General features: G+C 40.1%; 1 protein-coding gene across 1 annotated transcript in view; it reads left to right on the forward strand.

The window, feature by feature from the left end:
• Positions 1 to 8,288: 8,288 nt before the first annotated feature.
• LOC126297634 (zinc transporter 2-like) overlaps positions 8,289 to 23,654 on the forward strand; it is an 81,090-nt gene continuing 65,724 nt past the window's right edge. The window contains exon 1 of the mRNA XM_049988656.1: positions 8,289 to 8,674. Within this exon, the coding sequence (XP_049844613.1) occupies positions 8,474 to 8,674 (201 nt within the window). The 5' untranslated portion in view covers positions 8,289 to 8,473. The remainder of the gene's footprint in view (positions 8,675 to 23,654) is intronic.

Raw genomic sequence — 23,654 nt, forward strand, 5'->3', positions numbered from 1 at the left:
CTGCGGTCCGGTCTCAGGTCGACGGGCAAGTGCACCTTCCGCCGACCACTGGCGACAACATCGATGTACTGTGGAGACGTCATGCCCCACGTGTTGAGCAATTCGGCGGTACGTCCACCCGGCCTCCCGCATGCCCACTATACGCCCTCGCTCAAAGTCCGTCAACTGCACATAAGGTTCACGTCCACGCTGTCGCGGCATGCTACCAGTGTTAAAGACTGCGATGGAGCTCCGTATGCCACGGCAAACTGGCTGACACTGACGGCGGCGGTGCACAAATGCTGCACAACTAGCGCCATTCGACGGCCAACACCGCGGTTCCTGGTGTGTCCACTGTGCCGTGCGTGTGATCATTGCTTGTACAGCCCTCTCGCAGTGTCCGGAGCAAGTATGGTGGGTCTGACACACCGGTGTCAATGTGTTCTTTTTTCCATTTCCAGGAGTGTATACTGCACCTTACATCTATTTCCACCTGCTGACTGCTTTCAAGCCCTGGTGTCCTTCAACAATATCTATCACCTACACCTCCTACAATTATCAAACCAACTATTCGATGCAGTACTCTTCATTTAGTTACTTGAACTACCTATCTAATCTTCTGTAGCACCACATTCCGTAAGGTCACTTCTCTTCCGATTCACAAGTTTTATTGTCCACATTTCACTTCCATGTAAAGCTACACTCTATAAAAATACTTTCCAAAAACTTTCTAACAGTTAAATTTATATTCATTGTTACCATATTTCTCTTTTTCTGAAATGTTTTTCTTGCTGTTCCCATTTTCTATTTTTTTATCCTCTTGACTTTGTTACTTTGGCCACTGTCAGTTATTTAGCAACCTCAGTTTCCTTCTGCCTATGCACCAGTAAGATCTTGTGGTGAGATGTGCAGCCACGAAATTGTTGGGTTGTAATTACAATGGTATGTTGACCAGAGTGGATAGCTGTTATTGTATAACATGATGTTTTACTTATTGTTCTTTGTAAAGTAAATTAATTCTGATTCTGTGATTTTCTTGTAGTTCAGTACTGAAGATGGCTATTTACAGTTAAAATCTAGATGCACAAGAGTAATAAAAACTAATGGGAATCTAGTGCCCGCCCGATTGGCCATGCAGTCTAACGCACGGCCTTCCAGGCGGGAAGGAGTGCCTGGTCCTCGGCACGAATCCGCCTGGAGGATTTGTGTCGAGATGAATGCAAACATAGGGGTACACACATCTGGTGTGAGACGTTCCTGGGGGGGGGGGGGGTGTCCACTGGGGGCTGAACCACACAATAACTGCGGTAGTCGTCATGGGGTGGACCACTGGGGCTGCATCATGGACGGAGCCTCTCTGTCGTTTCTAGGTCCACAGTTAACATACAATACAATACAATACAATGGGAACCTAGTAAAATGTGACCTCTATATGCGAACATAAACATCATTTGTCACTCTTTACAGAAGTCTCAATAGACAAGGAAGCGTGTGTGGTATAGTAGTCAGAAGACTAATGATGGTATATTCCAATGCCTTCAGGAAGACAAGTTCTACCAGAAGACGCTAAAAAATAATTTATCTCTTTGTGGAACTAAGGCATTGTTAATATAATGACAACATGGGTAATTAATTACATGAAACTAAAGAGTAAAATATACTTAATATTTGCTAACTGAGTGCTATAAACACAGCAGCATGAAAGTGTCAGAAGTATCAGTGCAGCCATATCTTACATGTGTGACTTCAGCGAAGCATTTAAGTCATAGTTATTCCTTCAGTGACCTTAATAATTCTACTGAAATGTCATCTACTCCCGATGTCTTTTTTGTCTTTGGTTTTTCAGTGCTTTGTTAAACTCTTCTCAAAGTATTGCACTCCAGACTCGTTTACACCCCCTTCTCCTTTATTTTCCATCACATTATCTTCAGGAATGCCCTAATAAAGAAATAATCCTGATCAGGACTAAAATTTAGAAACTTCTCACCTTCATTTTTTTCTACCATGCTACTTTCAGTCACTTCCACTGCTGAGAGCTGCCCATTCCTCCAACAAAGATGTCATTAAGACAGCACACATTTCTCCTTATACTGGGCTATTTCCTTTGACATAACATTTTGGAGCATTTCCTGCCTTAGCTGAAGATGTTTTATTGTAACAAATATTTAAGTTGTGTTTCACATTCAGATATCTGAATCCTGCAGATATCGGTTAAAGTGATTGGTGATATCAAGAGAAACTCACAATGAGACCACTCCTACTCGTCATCATCGATTTTATCAAAACTTATGATACATGCAGGGCTTGGCCAGAAATGAAAGTCAGAGAACAGGGAGCTCCGGATGGCCAAGTGTTTAGAAAAAATGGCATTTTTGGTGACAGCCTGATGAGATATGAGCCATTTAGGTTAACATAGCTACCAGGCATTTAGAAAGATTACAGAATGCTAATTGGTGGGTCGTGGGGGTCGAGTCTGTATGTGGAGAATCTTTTTTTCCCAATTTTTAAGTTACTTAGACTGTAAATAAATCTAAAAATGCGCACTACATAGTAGTTATTAATAGTTTCATAAAGGGCAGGGAAAGAAAAATCTGTTGCTGCAAATTATTTTTCAAGAAAGGATTTACTGACGTCTATGAGAAATCTCCAAGTAACTATCTAAGAAAGGATTGTAATTTAAGCGTACAGGACTTCGTATTCGTTAATTTCACTTTAACCTTTGAGCAGACCATGACAGCCGCTTGTGAGCAATAAGTCACTTGGAGCAGGTAAACTCGACCCAACAGCCACTGGGGACAACACTATTGATACATGAATATATAATCGCTTCGTGGAAGTGCAGAGTTGTAATCAACAAGTCATTACAAGAAAACTGCAACAATGCATACTTCCTGCTGTAAATCAGTTTCCAAATTTGGAATTCAAAGTCTCAGAAACGTAGGTCAGAGAGTTCAAACGAAAGTGTAAGATTTGTCAGAGGAAAAGTGCGAAATTTATATTTGAAAGAGAGGCTGCCACTATTGAGGAAGCTCTTGCTGCAACAGAGAAGTTTAAGAGGTCAGACTCGGGCTCTTATCCCCAATTACGACAAAGCATTTTGTTATCAACACCGATCGGACAGAGAGTTGAGAATTCTCATTTGTCAACATCAAGTGAAATACTCTTTTTAACGTCATGTAAAATAAAACATTTGTATTTGTGTGTTGTCTTTACAGGTTGCAAGTACCAGTCCACCTATAACTGAACAATGGACCAAAGTAGTAATCCGTTGTATACAGCACAGTATGTTATAGCATTGTCTGGAAAATTATTGCCAACAGTGTATATATGCCCACAAAAAAGTACTGGTTTTTTTGAACTGTGGATTCTGAAAACAGTGGATGAGTGTGCAGCAAAATATAGGAATATCGTCATTACTTCATCAAAATCTAGGAAACTTACATCAGCCTTATATAAAAATTTTCTAACTGATGTGATGAATCTCTTTGTGCAGTAGAACAAATTTCTTCTGTTAATTGTTTCGTGGGGAGGAAAAACAAAATCATCAACTGCAAACTAATAGAAGGATCTATTTTTAAATACAAAGTTCTTCTGTACACCTTACAGTCCCTTCCTCGAACTTTAATTTCAATCGCAAGTAATATTTTGTCTTTCCTTTTCATGTCTTTTATGAAAATATTAATAAATACAGTATAGTATATTGAGCATTATTTCGGTTTATTTGCAGTGTAAGTAACGTAAAAATTGAAAAGAAAACTATTTTTTAAAGGGGGCCTCAATCCCACGATGCTTCAAATAAAATAGTGCTATACTCTTACCACTGCGGCAACCACAGCACGAAAACTATGCTGCCTCGCCCAACTCACGCCAAAAATACTATTTTTGCTAACCGCTTGACTATCTGGACCTCCCACTTCTGTTAGTTTCACTTCTGGCCAAGCCCTGCACATTGGACAAAGTCGATGATGACCAGTAGGTGCAGTCCCTTCGTCAATGCCCTTGCTCTCTGATTGAATTCGTTACAACAATCGATTTCGCTTTCCACATACTAGTGTCATTCACAAGAACTTTGAAGTTACCCTAATATCACAATTGTAAAAGTGGTATCATGTTATAACAAACAAAAAATTTTTAAAACAATTAATAAAGGTGTTCTTCATTTACAGAATCTGTCAGCATCATGAATGATTTCTCTAAAAATGATTTCCATTACAGAAATGTTATGAGTAAGTGTGATATATATATATATATATATATATATATATATATATATATATATATATATATATATATACACTCCTGGAAATTGAAATAAGAACACCGTGAATTCATTGTCCCAGGAAGGGGAAACTTTATTGACACATTCCTGGGGTCAGATACATCACATGATCACACTGACAGAACCACAGGCACATAGACACAGGCAACAGAGCATGCACAATGTCGGAACTAGTACAGTGTATATCCACCTTTCGCAGCAATGCAGGCTGCTATTCTCCCATGGAGACGATCTTAGAGATGCGGGATGTAGTCCTGTGGAACGGCTTGCCATGCCATTTCCACCTGGCGCCTCAGTTGGACCAGCGTTCGTGCTGGGCGTGCAGACCGCGTGAGACGACGCTTCATCCAGTCCCAAACATGCTCAATGGGGGACAGATCCGGAGATCTTGCTGGCCAGGGTAGTTGACTTACACCTTCTAGAGCACGTTGGGTGGAACGGGATACATGCGGACGTGCATTGTCCTGTTGGAACAGCAAGTTCCCTTGCCGGTCTAGAAATGGTAGAACGATGGGTTCGATGACGGTTTGGATGTACCGTGTACTATTCAGTGTCCCCTCGACGATCACCAGAGGTGTACGGCCAGTGTAGGAGATCGCTCCCCACACCATGATGCCGGATGTTGGCCCTGTGTGCCTCGGTCGTATGCAGTCCTGATTGTGGCGCTCACCTGCACGGGGCCAAACACGCATACGACCATCATTGGCACCAAGGCAGAAGCGACTCTCATCGCTGAAGACGACACGTCTCCATTCGTCCCTCCATTCACGTCTGTCGCGACACCACTGGAGGCGGGCTGCACGATGTTGGGGCGTGAGCGGAAGACGGCCTAACGGTGTGCGGGACCGTAGCCCAGCTTCATGGAGACGGTTGCGAATGGTCCTCGCCGATACCCCAGGAGCAACAGTGTCCCTCATTTGCTGGGAAGTGGCGGTGCGGTCCCCTACGGCACTGCGTAGGATCCTACGGTCTTGGCGTGCATCCGTGCGTCGCTGCAGTCCGGTCCCAGGTCGACGGGCAAGTGCACCTTCCGCCGACCACTGGCGACAACATCGATGTACTGTGGAGACGTCACGCCCCACGTGTTGAGCAATTCGGCGGTACGTCCACCCGGCCTCCCGCATGCCCACTATACGCCCTCGCTCAAAGTCCGTCAACTGCACATAAGGTTCACGTCCACGCTGTCGCGGCATGCTACCAGTGTTAAAAACTGCGATGGAGCTCCTTATGCCACGGCAAACTGGCTGACACTGACGGCGGCGGTGCACAAATGCTGCGCAGCTAGCGCCATTCGACGGCCAACACCGCGGTTCCTGGTGTGTCCGCTGTGCCGTGCGTGTGATCATTGCTTGTACAGCCCTCTCGCAGTGTCCGGAGCAAGTATGGTGGGTCTGACACACCGGTGTCAATGTGTTCTTTTTTCCATTTCCAGGAGTATATATATATATATATATATATATATATATATATATATATATATATATATATATATATATATATAGACGGACAGAAAACGAACTGACAGAGCCTTACATCTAGTTTTTCAGTGAGCATTCTGTCAATGGCTTTTATATAAAATCAATTTTGATGAACTGTGTGAGCTGTTCCAGAAATGTAGCTTCACTACATAATTATTGTGAATATAAGTGATCAAACAATTAACAGTCCTTGTTTACACACGTAATCCGCAAACGACTATGAAATACATAGTAGATCGTACTTAGTTCTGTACCATTGGGAAGGTCCATCCTGTTCCGATGGCGTGTGGAGCATGGGGAGAATGATTACCCAAATGATTCTGTGTGCGCTGTACTTTGTTTAACCTTGACTTCTCGGTCCCTACAGGAGCAATTCTAGGGGGCAGATGTATATTTCTGGAGTCTTCAGTTAATGCTAGTTTTTGAAAATTTGTAATTAGATTTTCAGTGAATAATTTATGACTGTCTTCAAATTTTAGCCAGTTCTTATTTTTCGGTATTTCTGTGATACTCTCCAGTGAGTCAAACACGCATGTGAGCATCCTTGATGCCCTTCTTTGAACACTTTCAGTATATCCAGTTAGTCCTATTTGGTACATTTCTCATACATTAGAACAGTGCTGTAGGATGGGTCGAATGAGTATTTCATTTTCAATCGCCTCTATAGACTGGCTGCCTTTTCACAGCATTCTGCCAATATACTAAAGAAACTCACCTACTGCACTTATGACTGAACGTATATGATCATTGAATTTCATATCCATAAAAATGGTTGCAGCGATGTATTTGTATGATGTGACTGATTCTAGCTGTGATTCATTGCTGTTGTAGCTATAGGATACTGCTTTCTTCATTTTGTGCAGAGCACAGCTTTACATTTCTGTACTTTTAAAGCAAGTTGCCAATCTTGCCACCATTTTCAAACCTTGTCAGTAACTTAGTGTGTAGCTTTTTTCATTCACCAGTAATACTTAATTACAAAGAATGCAGCATTTGCAAAAAGTTTGAAGTCATTAGTATAAATTCGAACAATAAGAATCCAAGCACACTTTCCTGAGGCAAACCTGAAGTTACTTCTGCTTCTGTTACTGCGGCCGTCCTATGAAATCGTTCTCAATCGAGCAATAAATTTCATTTGATGCTCCATGTGATTGTACTCTTGTTAATAAAACTTGGTTTAGTATCTGGTTAAAAGTTTTGGGATGTCAAGAAACACTGCATGCTTTCATGTGTGGTCTTCAGGATGCTCTATATACCTCACAACTTTTCAGCTAAGAATGTGTTCTTCATCAGAGGAGTGTCAAAGAGATTTTGACAATAGTTTCATGGATCACTTCTGCTACCCTTCTTGAAGACAGAGATGACCTGTGCATTCTCTCAACAAGTGGGCGAGATTTTTTGCTCAAGTGATCTATGGTATACTATGGCAGAAATGAGAGCTACTTCAACGGTTAATTCAGTGTAGTATCTGAGAGGTATTATGTCGGACCCTTGTTTACTTACAACTATTTTTGAACGCCTTACCTCTAATATCTGTATCCCTATCTCTGCAGTGGTGCGAGAATTAAACTGAGGTACTGCAAGTGTACCTACTTTCTAGGGGAACATTTGAAAATGGAGTTCAGCGTTTTTGCTTTCACTTTGATTCACTCAGTTTCGGTTTCTCTGTCATTCATGAATGTCTTTACACTATGAAGTATATACGCAGATTGAAGCGACAAATGAAAATTTGTACCAAGGCCAGCATTCTAACATGGGCTTGGTATAAATTTTCATTCGTCGCTTCAGTCAGCATATATACATAATATATGTTTGAGTCTTGAAAATGTCTCTGGAGCCATATAGCTTCATTTGACTAGTCTTTACACTAATTTTGTTACCGTTAATGTCCTTTACAAACAAACAAAATTTCCTAGGGTTTTGTCAGATCTTTTGATGAGATTCAGCAACGATGAGCACAGAAGACTTTGCGTATTACCATTTTGAAAGCCAAATGCGTTTCATTCAGCTCTGTAGCCCTATGGCACTATACAGTAATCGTTGTCTATTTAGAAGTTTCTTAACAGTGTAAATCATGAATTATCCTATCCATTATGAACTGTTCTACTAGGTATGTATATATCCAGCGCTTGGTCTACTACTCTTGAGCTACTAACGAACATAGTATTTACAATCTCCAAACAAACTTATCTTTCCATAACGTATTCTTTTCCATTTGCAAGGCTCATATAGCTCAATATTTGAGACTGCTGGAGTACACTATTGAGGAAACGTGTAGATTAACATGTTATAAATTGTACTCTGATTCAGATTTGTATGGTTGGTTGGATGATTTGGGGGAGGGAACCAAGCAGCGGGGTCAATCGGTCCCTTGTGTGGGTAGTTAGCTGTTACGCGATGTTGACTTCTGGTAAAACGATGCCTACTTAATAGAGAGAACATAATGTTTTCATCCTGTTCTTACTGACGAAATGTCTTATATAGGCAGAAATGAAACTGTAGTTAACAAAGCTTCGTGTAGATATATTTAAAAGGCCACCTTTTGCAGTAATATCTTTGAATGCATATTATTGCATATATTTCTCTGGTGTATTTTGGTGTCGTGGTTTAAAAACAAATACTTTATAGTGAGTGCGTGTAAAAAGTATTTTGATCGTATGTGCTTGCATTTAGTGAAATTAGTATGACCCCGTAACAGTAAATGTGTGTTAACATCATTGTTACATGACTAACTGGAATGTATGAACAACAGCATGCTGACAATTCATCAGACGAAGAAACTTTCGAGGAGGACGCGTCGCTTTCTAATCCTCTGCTTAAAACGGAAGAAGCGAGTTTTTGCATGAGATGTTCAGAAGGCAGGAGTAGTAGACACTTGTGTGTGAGCGTCAATAACGTATGTGCTTCGAGCGCGGAAGACACGAATGACAAAAATCTTGTTAGTAGCAGACGCCCCATTTGTAACATAATTGTTATTATTCCCTAGTTGTCATTTGTTTGTAACAGAGGGTCATATGAGTAACGTCGTTCAAAATTATTTACATACTTAATCCACTGAGTTGGCTAGCATGTTTCATCAAGCCGCGTAATTTCGTAGTCCGTTCGTGACCTACTTGTCAACGTACGCTTACGTCTGCATTTAACATTACTCTGTACTCAGAAGTCATTGTGTATGTAGTGAGTGATTTGCATGATAGTAATATGTAATGACACTGGGCGTAAATTTAACAGCTACATACACAATATCAATATTTGTATTCTCTGACTCCTAATGCATCTTGCAGTGGAATGTGGCTCTATAGAACATTAGTACACATTAATTAAATGATGATAATATAGCATTTGCATGTTAGTTTTACTTGGCACACACTTCGTTTTCGGATGTAGTGTTGTTAATGTTGCAAACGTGCCTTGACTTAAGAGAACTAATTCATCAGAGTTTAATTTAGTAACAGAAATGTCTCAATTGCCTTAGGAAATGTATTGCTTGACATAGCATTCATTTGGATGCAGACACATTGTTTTAATGCCTGGTGGGCCGTGGCAGCTGAATTTTCAGAAAGGCTGCAGTTGTGTAATGAGTGTACATTAGGAACATGCTCATATAGTGTTTCTTGAGGCAATATGAAGTTATAAGTATATTGATTAGTAAAAGCTTTATTTTTGAGTAAATTATTACATAAATTCTACTGTAGGACAGCAAGGTGGTTTTCGTGACACATACAAATCAACCAGTATTGAAATAGCTGCCAAGGATCTTCCAGGTTGTTTCATGGGACATTCTTAGAGGATCTGCTGGATCCATGAAGTCTTGTCAACTCTGCAGAATAGGGAAAACCTCTAAAGATGTCCAATGCTATGTTGCACAAAAGTCGGGATTGAAAAAGTTCCATGGAGCACGGCCTTCCAACCTGGAAGCTGCACCAGTGACTATGACAATAATTGCATGGTTATATTGAACCTAAAATTTGAAATTTTCCCGGCAAATCAATTGTTCAAATAGATTTCAGGCTTGCAGCCGGTCGTCGTAAACTTCTTCACACGATATTTCGGCTGGACAACTGCCAGCCATCTTGAGGTGAGCCGAACGAGGACTGACGAAGATGTTCTCCGTTCCGTCTTATATAGTGCGCTGATAATACTGCCGATTATGCAGTATTATCAGCGCACTATATAAGACGGAACGGAGAACGTCTTCGTCAGTCCTCGTTCGGCTCACCTGAAGATGGCTGGCAGTTGTCCAGCCGAAATATCGTGCGAAGAAGTTTACGACGACCGGCTGCAAGCCCGAAATCTATTTGAACTATATTGAACCTCTTTCTCAGTATTGAGTTAACCACTGAAGATGGCTATGTGTTGCCACCTGTGAAGCTAACTTCATTCTCAGAGCAGTTCAGTAGAACACTGTCTCCAGTTGCGAATGGGAGAAAGTTACTTGTGTACCTTGTTTAGTCTGTGAGTGTGGCTCACAGGGTCATTTCAAGCTTAGAGCATGTCTGCATAGTCACTTTTCAGTAAGAAGAGTTGTCTGTGTGGCAAGTTGTCCATCAAACTGCTACATATCACAGTGACAGCATTTGAATATTCCATTGCTTTGTGGCACCCAAAACATTGTAGGTTTACCTTGTAGTGGTTGCACATTGTAAAAAAGATCATTCAGTGACTGTTATCTACAAATTATGGCTGGTGGGTATACTGAACAAGATGCACCAGAACTATGCGCTGCCTTACTGGAGGCATATGGGAAAGCTGTGCCAATCTGGACAGAGTGCAACTGTCTTCATACAATTAATATGGCTTCTAGGCATCCATTCTAAGTATCATTAGATGCCCCTAGTGCTGTCATTCGTAAAGAAGGTGAACAAGGAACACCTAGAACGAGCCGTGGATCAATGACACCATGTTTGTTCCACTGGCAATTGCGTTAGTCTGGCACCTATTGATCATCATAGAAGTTTATGGAGGCATTCAGGTTTCAGTGCAGTACTCTGGCACACAATCCCACATGTATAGCAAGGAGGGATCAGTCATGTTTTGAGCGTGTATCATGTACAGATGTTGGATATTGTCATTGCTATTTAGAGTAGTCTAGGGGTTGTGCAGTGTTTGTTCAGGGTCCTCCAATCTATTTTCCAGCCATGCTGTTGACATTTTGGCAATGGATTCATCTTTCAAGATAAGACGTGATCACAACACATCCACCTCATCACCACATTTCGCCAGTGAGAATAAATGAAAAAGCCTATAGAATCTGCTGACATGAACTCAATTGAGTGCACTTGGAACCAGTTGTAATCAAAGAGTGGCAATATATAAACAACCTTGTAGACAGTATGCCTACAAGGACAAGGGCCAATCTTGTTACAATGCACGAGATGTAGCAACTCAGTATTGAGCATTACTCGGCAGCATATTTTTATTTCATAGATGTGCAAAGGTGTGCACATTCAAACATACTGATATTTATTTGTTTTTACAGTAAAGATATTTATTTTAGACTCATAAGGCTCTGTCTTTCATTCTCTACTCCAGTTGAATCATAGCCCATACATATTCAGAGATATGCGATAGATGTATATATTTTAAGGAATTTATTTTGAACTTTTAGATTCTGGGAAAGTTGGTACAAATCTTACACCTCCCCACATAATGTGAGGTATTTTCTGTTTTAAAATATTTACATCTATGGTAAAAGTTTTCCATATATTGCCTGGCTAACTTATGTTGGTATGTGAAAGCTTATTACATGTAGAACTTCCAAGTGTCATCATAACTGTCGTCTGCTTCACATCTCCTGTGCAGCAAGCTACATAAATTTAAGTATTAACTGTGTTTTTCTTACTTATCACTTCTTTTTCTGCGTGTTTTTGCTTTTAGGAAGCTTTAATTTTAAAGTAATAGTAATAGTGTTCCATAGATTTCGTGTTTGCTTTGAACACAGTCCAGAGACAGTTATGCTTATTTTCATTGTTTCCAACAAGAAGTGTCTAGTAACCACAGTTTAGTCAGCTATCAGCCACCCTTAGTGAATTAGCAGTCTATTTAAAAGTTGATTAACTCTCTGCAGCAAATTGTTGATTTCTTAGGATGGGTAGGATGTGTGACTACTGTGTACGGACGCAGGAGGAGCTGGCCACTGTTCGCGAACAGCTGAACGTGCTGATGGCCACGGTCAGCCATCTTCAGGCTGCTGCCTCAGGGTGTAGCAGCAGTGGAGAGTCTGGTGCGTCGCATGGTACACCCCAGGTGTTACATGCTTCACCCACAGTCCCTGCTGTTGAGGCATCTTTCCGGGTACTGTTCGTGGTTGAGTCACCCTCTCTCCAAGGGGAGTGGTGGGTTCAACGGCGTTCGTATCGCACGAGGCAGAGGGTCAATGTGGAGGCTGGCCATGTGGCATAGCCCGCTCTGCCTGTGAGTAGACATGTGGCCACTCCTTCAGTGTGGTCCAAGCAGGCACACGGGGGGAAGGATTTATAAGTGGTTGGGAGCTCTAATGTTAGGCGGGTGATGGAGCCCCTTAGGGAAATAGTGGAAAGGTCGGAATTGTGTGATCGGATTGAAGAGTTCCTAGATAACAGAACGCAGCATGTCATTCTCAATGGAGAGAAGTCTTCTGAAGTAAGAGTGATTTAGGGTGTGCCACAGAGGAGTGTCATAGGACTGTTGCTATTCACAATATATATAAATAACCTCATGGATAACATTTGAAGTTCACTGAAGTTATTTGCAGATGATGCTGTAGTATTGTAACAATGGAAAATTGTACTGAAATGCAGGAGGATCTGCAACGAATTGACGCATGGTGCAGGGAATGGCAATTGAATCTAAGTGTAGACAAGTGTAATGAGCTGTGAATACATAGAAAGAAAGATCCTTTATCATTTAGCTATAATATAGCAGGTCAGCAACTGGAAGCAGTTAATTCCATTAATTATCTGGTAGTAGGCATTAGGAGTGATTTAAAATGGAATGGCCGTATACAATTAATCGTCGGTAAAGCAGATGCCAGACTGAGATTCATTGGAAGAGTCCTAAGGAAATGCCGCCTGAAAACAAAGGAAGTAGGTCACAGTACACTGGTTCAACCACTGCTTGAATACTGCTCACCAGTATGGGATCCGTACCATATAGGGTTGATAGAAGAGATAGATAAGATCCAACGGAGAGCAGCACGTTTCGTTATACGATCATCACCAAAACATTATGGAGATGATAGATAAACTGCAATGGAGGACTCTGCCAGAGAGACGCTCAGTAGCTCGGTATGGGCTTTTGTTGAAGTTTCGAGAACATACCTTCACCGAGGAGTCAAGCAGTATAGTGCTCCCTCCTATATAAATCTCGTGAAGAGACCATGGGGATAAAATCAGAGAGATTAGAGCCCACTCAGAGGCACACCAGCAGCCTGTCTTTCCTCAAACAATACGAGACTGGAATAGAAAGCAGAACCGATAGAGGTACTCAAAGTGCCCTCTGCCACACACCGTCAGGTGGCTTGCGGAGTATGGATGTAGATGTAGATATTTCAGCAGATCTGATTTGTATGATACAAATCGTGGTAGCCCTCTTAAAATGAGAAAGTAAAATTGTTCATAGATCTGCTCATTTGTGACTGTTTTTTAAGTGTAGAACTGAGACAATATTATACTGTATATATGATGTTTTATGGTAGCTGCATAACTGACAATAATTGGGTCATGAATTCTGTATGTATCAGTTATAGATATTAAGCACACCAGGAATGAGTACAATCATGCAATTCAATTTAATGTAGCTCACAGTCTGTTAAGAATATCCAGGCATATAGAATAGGTTCTCAGACATGTGAGGGGCTCAGATACTTCTTACATAATAGAACAAGTATGCTGTCCTGGGCAGCGAGTGTTCATCAGGAACAAGTGTATTGTCAGGAGTGCCCAGGAAAGTGTGACAGGACCGCTCTTATTCTCTGTATACATAAATGATCTGATGGATAGCATGAGCAGCAATCTGTGACAGTTTGCTGGTATTGTTGTGGTGGTGTGTGGGAAGGTATCATTCTTGAGTGACTGTAGGAGGATATGAGATGATGTAGACAAAGTTTCTAGTTGGTGTGGTGGATGACAGCTCCTAAATGTAGAAAAATGTAAGTTAATGGGTAGGAAAAATAAATCTGTATTGTTCAATTGCAGTATTAGTGATGTGCAGCTTGACACAGTTATGTTGATAAAATTATATAGGCATTATATTGCAAAGTGATATGAAATGGAATGAACTTGTAAGGTTGGTACTAAAAATGGTGAAGGGTTGATTTCAGTTTACTGGGAGAATTCTAGGAAAGTGTAGCTCATCTATAAAGGAGAAAAGCACATAGAACACCACTGCAACTAAAACTTGAGTACTGCTTAAGAGTTTGGGATCCCCGCCAGGTTTCTTTAAAGGATGTCATGGTAATTCAGAGGCATGCTGTTAGATTTGATACCAGGAGGTACAGCCAACACATGAGTATTTCAAAGATGCTTTGTGAACTCAAATGGGAATCTATGGAGGGAACACAATGTTCTTTTTGTGAAAAGACAGATGGTCAAATTTAGATAACCGACATTTGCAGCTGGTTGCAGAACTATTTTACTGCCACCAATGTACACTTTGTGTTAGGACTGCAAAGACAAGACAAGATAAGAGAATTTCACACTTATACTGAGGCATATAGACAGTCGTTTTCCCCGTGCTCCATTTGCAAGTGGAACAGGAAAGGAAATGACAAGTAGTGGTTATTCACCATATGGCGGCTTACAGAGTATGTAGGTACATCTAGGTAATCGGACAAAGTCTCTTGCAGCAGATGACAACATCTTAGACAGAAACATATGCCGTAGACCACAGCTAAATCTCAAAATTAAGGTGTCACAATGCAAAAAAGAAAAAAAAAAACAAATACCTGTATGAGGAAGTGAATTATTAGCCAGAGGCAGTTCACTACAGGCTGAGAGTGAAGAATGTGCTTCCTGAAAATCATACACAGTCCTGCAGATTGAATTGTAGTTGGTGACAGGAGAAGCTTCTATTGTATCTGCATGCTGTCAAGAACTTTTATCTACACACATTTTTATTTACAATGGACTGGAAACCAATTTTCTCAGCCATTTCTTGAAACTAGGCATCCTGGGCAAAAGATCTGTGTATGTGTACTAAAGTACAGGGATTGTGATTTTGTTTTCAGCAAGAGGGGTCATATTTTGAGAGATTTACAGAAGCACAAAAGTTGATATAGATGTATGATACTCAAGTGTCTCCCGACAAAAATGCTTATAAATGTTCATCATCATTACAAAATAATGTTACCCCATTGTTTATTATTTGTCAGATAGCAAATTTACAGTTGTTCATAACACGTTTTTCAGAATTCTGAATATTCAGTATTTCGAAGTAAATTTTAAACAGTTTACATAAAGTTTTCAAAGAATCCAGGTTTAGTTTAAGTGAGTTTTTTGTGCTCTCAGGAGAGTATATTGTGATACTTCTTGTAGTGCAGCTCTACGTTCCTTTATGACAACACACTGTGGCCTAATAGCTCATTTCAGTTATCCACACTATGCTTGATCATACTATGCAGCCACATTAAGGGCTTCTAAAAAAAAAAATCAAGTAATAAAGTCCTGCTATTTGTTCTTCCAGATTAGCGGGATCTATGAAAATATCACTGATTTTGTCATCATACACTAACTGAGAAATAAACTTCGAAGTTTGGTATTGCTGTGTCATGTGGGTTGTCCTGTAACTGCCTAGTGTTATGACATGTTATATTGATCCCGTCCTGTATAAATATGAGCTTAAAAGTAAATAGTGTTAACAGTAGAACATCAGTGACATTTAACCAACAACATACTTCATGTTGCGACCTACCTCTTTCAGTGTACTGAAAACTGTGGAAAACACTTTGTGATCTGAAACACAAGAAGTTACTCTATGTTGATGGTTTTCATCAACAGCAGCAAAAGCATTTTCAAAGTGGACATCGTAAACATAGACCATATCCATCTATTCCACATAGTGGAGGGGTGTCATTTTTAGTGTCCACTTCTACCAACAATTACCTGTTGTTACATTAACCATCTTAAGTTTCGTAGGAAGTTTATTCACTGATGACTACTTTTGGACAGCTTGTCTGTTACAAAATCATCCTGAAGAAAAAAATACAGTAGATGTTACAATACATAGTAGCGAAAGCAAAATAAAATTCCAGTACTGTCCAAAGGTAGATAACATACCATGTACATAAGTCTTGTATTACAACCAGACCTGCATTGTTGTTGTTGTGGTCTTCAGTCCTGAGACTGGTTTCATGCAGCACTCCATGATACTCTATGCTCTGCACGGTGCTTCATCTCCCAGTATGTACTGCAGCCTACATCCTTCTGAATCTGCTTAATGTATTCATCTCTTGGTCTCCCTCTATGATTTTTACCCTCCATGCTGCCCTTCAATACTAAATTGGTGATTCTAGCATTTGTAGAGTTAGAGAGAGCTTTTGACAATGTTGATTGGAATACTCTCTTTCAAATTCTGAAGGTGGCAGGGGTAAATAATTCACAGGGAGCGAAAGGCTATTTACAATTTGTACAGAAAGCAGATGGCAGTTATAAGAGTCGAGGGACATGAAAGGGAAGCAGTGGTTGGGAAGGGAGTGAGACAGGGTTGTAGCCTACCCCCGATGTTATTCAATCTGTATATTGAGCACGCAATAAAGAAAACAAAAGAAAAGTTCGGAGTAGGTATTAAAATCCATGGAGAAGAAATAAAAACTCTGAGGTTCGCCAATGACATTGTAATTCTGTCAGAGACAGCAAAGGACTTGGAAGAGCAATTGAATGGAATGGGCAGTGTCATGAAAGGAGGGTACAAGATGAACATCAACAAAAGCAAAATGAGGATAATGGAATGTAGTCGAATTAAGTCGGGTGATGCTGAGGGAATTAGATTAGGAAATGAGACACTTAAAGTAGTAAAGGAGTTTTGCTATTTGGGGAGCACAATAACTGATGATGGTCGAAGTAGAGAGGATATAAAATGTAGACTGGCAATGGCAAGGAAAGCGTTTCTGAAGAAGAGAAATTTGTTAACATCGAGTATTGTTTTAAGTGTCAGGAAGTCGTTTCTGAAATTATTTGTATGGAGTGTAGCCATGTATGGAAGTGAAACGTGGACAATAAATAGTTTAGACAAGAAGAGAATAGAAGCTTTCGAAATGTGATGCTACAGAAGAATGCTGAAGATTAGGTGGGTAGATCACATAACTAATGAGGAGGTATTGAATAGAATTGGGGAGAAGAGGAGCTTGTGGCACAACTTGACTAGAAGAAGGGATCGGTTGGTAGAACATGTTCTGAGACATCGAGGGATCACCAATTTAGTATTGGAGGGTAGCGTGGAGGGTAAAAATCGTAAAGGGAGACCAAGAGATGAATACACTAAGCAGATTCAGAAGGATGTAGGCTGCAGTAGGTACTGGGAGATGAAGAAGCTTGCACTGGATAGAGTAGCATGGAAGGCTGCATCAAACCAGTCTCAGGACCGAAGACCACAACAACAACAACACCACCACCAACAACAACAACAACAAGATAATTCATAGGGTCAGTATTGCCTCACGTGTTCCAGTATTTCTACGCAATCCAAACTGATCTTCCCCGCGGTTGCCTTCTACCAGTTTTTCCATTCGTCTGTAAAGAATTAGCGTTAGTATTTTGCAGCTGTGACTTATTAAACTGATAGTTCGGTAATTTTCACATCTGTCAACACCTGCTTTCTTTGGGATTGGAATTATTATATTCTTCTTGAAGCCTGAGGGTATCTCACCTGTCTCATACATCTTGCTCACCAGATGGTAGAGTTTTGTCAGGACAGCCTCTCCCGAGGCTGTCAGTAGTTCTAATGGAATGTTTTCTACTCCAGGGCCCTTCTTTCGACTTAGGTTATTCAGTGCTCTGTCAAACTGTTCACACAGTATCGTATATCCCATTTCATCTTCATCTACATCCTCTTCCATTTCCATAATATTGTCCTCAACTTCACCGCCCTTGAGTACACCCTGTATATACTCCTTCCACCTTTCTGCTTTCCCCTCTTTGCTTAGAACTGGGTTTCCATCTGAGCTCTTGATATTCATACAAGTGGTTCTCTTTTCTACAAAGGTCTCTTTAATTTACATTCTTACATTTGTCCTGTAGCTCCCTGCTTAGCAGTTTTGTACTTCCTGTCGATCTCATTTTTGAGACGTTTGTAATCCTTTTTGCCTGCTTCATTTACTGCACTTTTATATTTTCTCCTTTCATCAATTACATTCATTATTTCTTCTGTTACCCAAGGATTTTTACAAGCCCTCGTCTTTTTACCTACTTGATAGATTGTGGTCAGAGTCCACATCTGCCCCTGGAAATGTCTTACAATTTAAAACCTGGTTCCTAAATCTCTGTCTTACCATTATATAATCTGTCTGATTCCTTCTAGGATCTCCAGGCTTCTTCCATGTATACAACCTTCTTTCATGATTCTTCAACCAAGTGTTAGCTATGATTAAGTTATGCTCTATTGAAAATTCTACCAGACTGCTTCCTCTTTCATTTCTTACCTCCAACCTATATTCACCTACCACATTTCCTTCTCTTCCTTTTCCTACTATTGAATTCCAGTCACCCATGACTATTAAATTTTCATCTCCCTTCACTATCTGCAAAATTTCTTTTTTCTCATCATACATTTCTTCAATTTCTTCGTCATCTGCAGAGCTTGTTGACATATGAACTTGTACTACTGTTTTAGGCGTGGACTTCGTGTCTATCTTGGCCACAATAATGTATTCACTATGTAGTAGCTTACCCACACTCCTATTTTTTATTCATTATTAAACCTAGTCCTGCATTACTCCTATTTGATTTTGAATTTATAACCCTGTATTCACCTGACCAAAAGTCTTGTTCCTCCTGCCACCGAACTTCACTAATTCCCACTGTATCTAACTTTAACTTATCCATTTCCCTTTTTAAATTTTCTAACCTACCTGCCTGATTGAGGGATCTGACATTCCATGCTCCGATCCGAGAAAGCCAATTTTTTTTCTCCTGATAACTACGTCCTGTTGAATAGTCCCTGCCTGGAGATCCAAATGAGGGACTATTTTACCTCCGGAATATTTCACCCGAGAGGACTCCATCATCATTTAACCATACAGTAAAGCTGCATGCCCTCATGAAAAATTATGACTGTAGTTTCCCCTTGCTTTCAGCCATTGTCAATACCAACACAGCAAGGCTGTCTTGGTTAGTGTTACAAGGCCAGATCAGTCAATCATCCAGACTGCTACCCCTGCAACTACTGAAAAGGTTCTGCCCCTCTTCAGGAACCACATGTTTGTCCGGCCTCTCAACAGATACCCCTCCGTTGTGGTTGCACCTACGGTACAGCCATCTGTATCGCAAGACTCTGCACCAATGGCAAGGTCTATGGTTCATGTGGGCCACAAAATATGTAGATGTTGCATCAACATATGAACATTGTTGTATGTCAGAATGTAAACCTATGCAGAGGAGTACCTCCAGTGACCATGTAAACTAGTCGGAGGCCACTAGTGGCAGTAAACATCAAAGAATTGGGGTACTTTATTGTAACACAATTACAGTTTACAAAATCATTGATAAAGTACAATCTCAACAAGTTGCATAGAGTCTATGAGATAAAACGTTATAAAATTGAAGAATAAATGTACATCAGGTACACTGACAGCACACAGTGTACTGTAATACTATCACACAGGGAAACAAGGAAACACTTTATGGCGGATCAACTACAATACAAACAGATTAACGAAACATAGCCTGATATAAGGCATTTGTATAATGTAGGCATGGTGTTTCACATTATACAAAACGGCATGGATGCAGTCACATTCTTCACGTACATCAAATCTAAATGGAACAATATTCCATCTTGACTACAGAAGTTAAATATACAAAATGATAAAATTAAGGGTTATAGTAGCCCTTGCACAATAGGGTTTGTTTGTTTGTTTGTTTGACAGAGATAACAAGTCAACTTTGCTGAAGCATTGTTCTTACAGTACAAAACATGGAGACATAAAATTGGATTGATACTGTTGAATCAGAATGCAAAAGTTACTGAGAGTTACAAAGGGGTATAACTGCAGACTAAGACATTTACATAAAAAGCATTGTCTGCTGCACGGCAGCATTTTTGTATCACACTATATAATAAAGCGGTATATGTTAATACTGTAAACCTTCTGTGTGTCCAAACATATGTGGAGAGATAACATAACAGAAGGGGAGGGGATGACAATATCATATACAATACATATGGTTAAGCAAAGTGGTACACAGCCGTCCAATGGAGTTACAGATGTGCACCTTTGCATTATCTGGGTTTCAGTCTATTCTACCGTTTCAGTTTACTATATAATGTTGTATAAAAAATACTGCTGTACAGCATACAATACTTTTTATGCAAATTTCATAGTCTGGTATTATACTCCTTTGTAACCCCAGTAATTTTTGCAGTTCTGCTGCCACAGTCTTTTGCTACTACCTGTGTCCCGAATTGTGCGCGTGGTTGGCAGGGTTAAGTACAGATTTGACATGGCTAATTTTAAGGGGTGGCCAGATGCCCTTCCTGCCGCCACCCCATACCCCCCTGGGACGGCAATAGTGTACCCCAGCTGTCTGCGTCTAGTGTAACCATGAAAGAGTGCAAATGTTTTTCAAATGTCTGCAAGGCACGTACTGAGGCAGTATGTGGGGACCAGCCCGGTATTCATCTAGTGGGATGTGGAAAACTGCCTAAAAATCATATCCAGGCTGGGCGGCACTCCGGCCCTCGTCTTCAATCCACCTGGTGGATTTGATCTGGGGCAGGTGTGCCTATGTCCAGGAAGCAGTGCATTAGCGCTCTCGGCTAAGTTGGCGGGTTGTTCTGCTTCAACAGTAGCTTCATAATTTTACGTCTTAACAGTACTGTTAGTGTAACACTTCCACCTAGATGACTGTTATCTTTGTCAAACTTACAAACCCTTTTGTACAAGTGCTACCATAAGCCTTCTTTTTATTTTTATTATTTTCTCATTTCATGTATTTACTTCTGTAGTTAGAATGATATTTTGTTGTGTTTATGTTTGATATTAATGAAGAACATAACTACAACTGTGCAAGTTTGTGTAATATGGGACATCACACCCACACAATACAAACACCTTAAATCAGTCTATGTTTTTTTTAATCTGTTTGTAGTGTAGCTGATCTGACATAAAGCCTTCCCATGTGTGACAGTTTAAGAGTACACCATGTGTACATCAGATTACCAAATGTTCACTCATTTTTATATTTTATAACATTTTATCATGTAGACTCTTCTCAATTTGTTAATATTGTACTTTACCAATGATCTTGAAAACTTCAGTTATTTTACAATAAAGTGCCCAAATCCATTGATACGTGCCACCACTAACGGCCTCTGGCCTAGCTTATATGTTCACTGGAGGTACTCCTCAGTATCAGTTTACATTCTGACATACGGCAATGTTCACATGCTGACACTACGTGATACTGATCACACACTTTTACTTTTCTCCTTTGTAATCAGTGGAAGTTGACTGGCTTTTTTTGGTTCTCTGGAATGCTTATGCTCAGTGGCAGCCTTAGCTGTGAAACAGAAATGTGTGCTGTAACAATAAGTAACAGTTATGAATGCAGTGTTTATCCATGTGCAGTGTTTTGCATACTGATTGTTAATATCATTTACAGAAATGAGCAGACATGCTGCCAACTGGCCGTGATCTTTTGTGTCACTTTGCTACGCATTAATCCATTCCATATTCATATCTTTTATAAGCTATAAGCTGGCTACTGTGGCAGAAGGAGGCGGAGCTTTTCTCAGCAGTGTATGTGCTGTGAGCTAGTCGCAAGCTTCCACTCCCAGGATCCTCCGCTCAGGGGCCAAGTAAAAGTGTGCAATCAGTATAGTGCAATGTGATTCTTCAGTTTCTCCTGGCGTATTTTTTGCTCGAACAGTGCACGTGTGTACAGCTCATTGGACACTATGGACCAGCAGTACACCTGTGGACTGTTAGAGCAGTATAGTGCAATGTTTAAATGTTTTGTAGCCTGTAATGCACATCTAGTTGTAACACAAGACTTGCGTACAATGGTATGTTACATACCTTATGACAGTGTTGGAATTTTATAATGTCTCTATTGTGATTTATTGTAACATCTACTGTATTTTTTCCTCTGGATGATTTGGTAATGGATGAACTGCCTGAAACTAGTCATCAGGGAATAAATAAAATTCCAGCATAACTGAAGACAGTTTAACAGTTTTACAATAACATGAAAGTTGCTGACCTGTTCAGTTCCAGCATGCTGGAGATACAGAGTAGCCTGTTATTTCCCTCTGATGAGTTTGTAATCAGTCAGTCATTTATTCAAAACAAACAACAGTTTGATTGCAGTTTCATGGCAGAAATATATTCATATCACACACACACAAAGCAAAGAATAGGCCAATAGCTTGACAAAATAAAAGTCCCACATCAGTAGTGGAAAAAGATATAAATTAAATGTGTTCTGACTTAGACATATTTGGTATAGAGCATACTTTTGTGTGATTTTTACTTTCATTGACTGTTTCATTAATGTCCTAGAATATTGATCATTCCTCTTGGGTCACCCTTTAGTAGCCAGTAAATACAAGCTGATAAACAGCTACACCTCTCATGGCATGTAATTGATTATTTCCAACCAACATTACACACATTACTAAAGATGTTTGCATTTAACTCATTGTAGTTCCTGTGAATGCCCGTGTAATGTGCCAATACCTGTATATTTTGCACCCTCTGGAGTGTATGTTAACAACAATTGGTAATGACTGTATATGGTCTTACATTCTGGATGCCAAGATGTACCAGTACTTGTTTCACCAGAAGTCAGGCATGAGAGTGGAACATTTGGTTTCTTCTTCCATTATTTAGGCAGAAAACCTTGCAAACATAATCTTATCAAATCCATAACTGACTTTGAAGTGTAAATTCATGCCAGAGGTCTGTCATAGCTCCACCGTGGCTGTGGCAGAAAGGTATAGGCCCAGAATTTCAGAACATAATTAATTATGTTCTTGATGCATGCCCAAAAAATAGCACACACTTTATTGTCCAAGAAAATTTTAAGAATCGCAGTTGTTAACCGTTAGCAGTACAAAGCAAAAGCAATTGCAGAGAGATATTCATACGATTCAGACTTTATTTTGAATATTCCATGTGAGTCCTGTTAAGATATTTATTGCCTTGAATAATTCTTGCAGTTATGCTGTACAATATTTAAGCGTTTGAAACTCTAAAGTTTCAGATAGATGTAAATACAACAGGAAGGTGAAAATTTATGGATGGTACCTGTTACAGAATTGATATACAGTGTAAGAGAAAAAGAAAGATGATTCTCCATGAAGGAATTATCCAAATGGGATGGAAATCAGTAGACGTCATATTAATGTACAGACAAACAAATGATACAATTTCAGAAAAAATGGATGATTCATCCAAGAGGAAGTGTGTCACAAATTGAACAAGTCAGTGATGTGTATTCGGCTTAGCATTGATTGTTAGATTTGTTGGATGCCCTCCTGAGAGCTATTATGTCAAATTCTACCCAATTGGCATGTTAGATCACCAAAATTCTGAGATGGTTGGAGGGCCATGCTCGTAAAGTTTCAGTTGACAAGAGATCCAGCGACCTTCTTGGCCAAGGTAGGGTTTGGCAAACGTGTAGACGTGCAGTAGAAATCCTCGCCATTTGTGGAAGGGCATCTTGGTGATATGTAAGCCCATGATGGCTTGCCATGAAGGGCAACAAAAAAAAGGGCATAAAAGA

This window comes from Schistocerca gregaria, chromosome X (genome assembly GCF_023897955.1).
Source record: "Schistocerca gregaria isolate iqSchGreg1 chromosome X, iqSchGreg1.2, whole genome shotgun sequence".
NCBI lineage: Eukaryota > Metazoa > Arthropoda > Insecta > Orthoptera > Acrididae > Schistocerca > Schistocerca gregaria.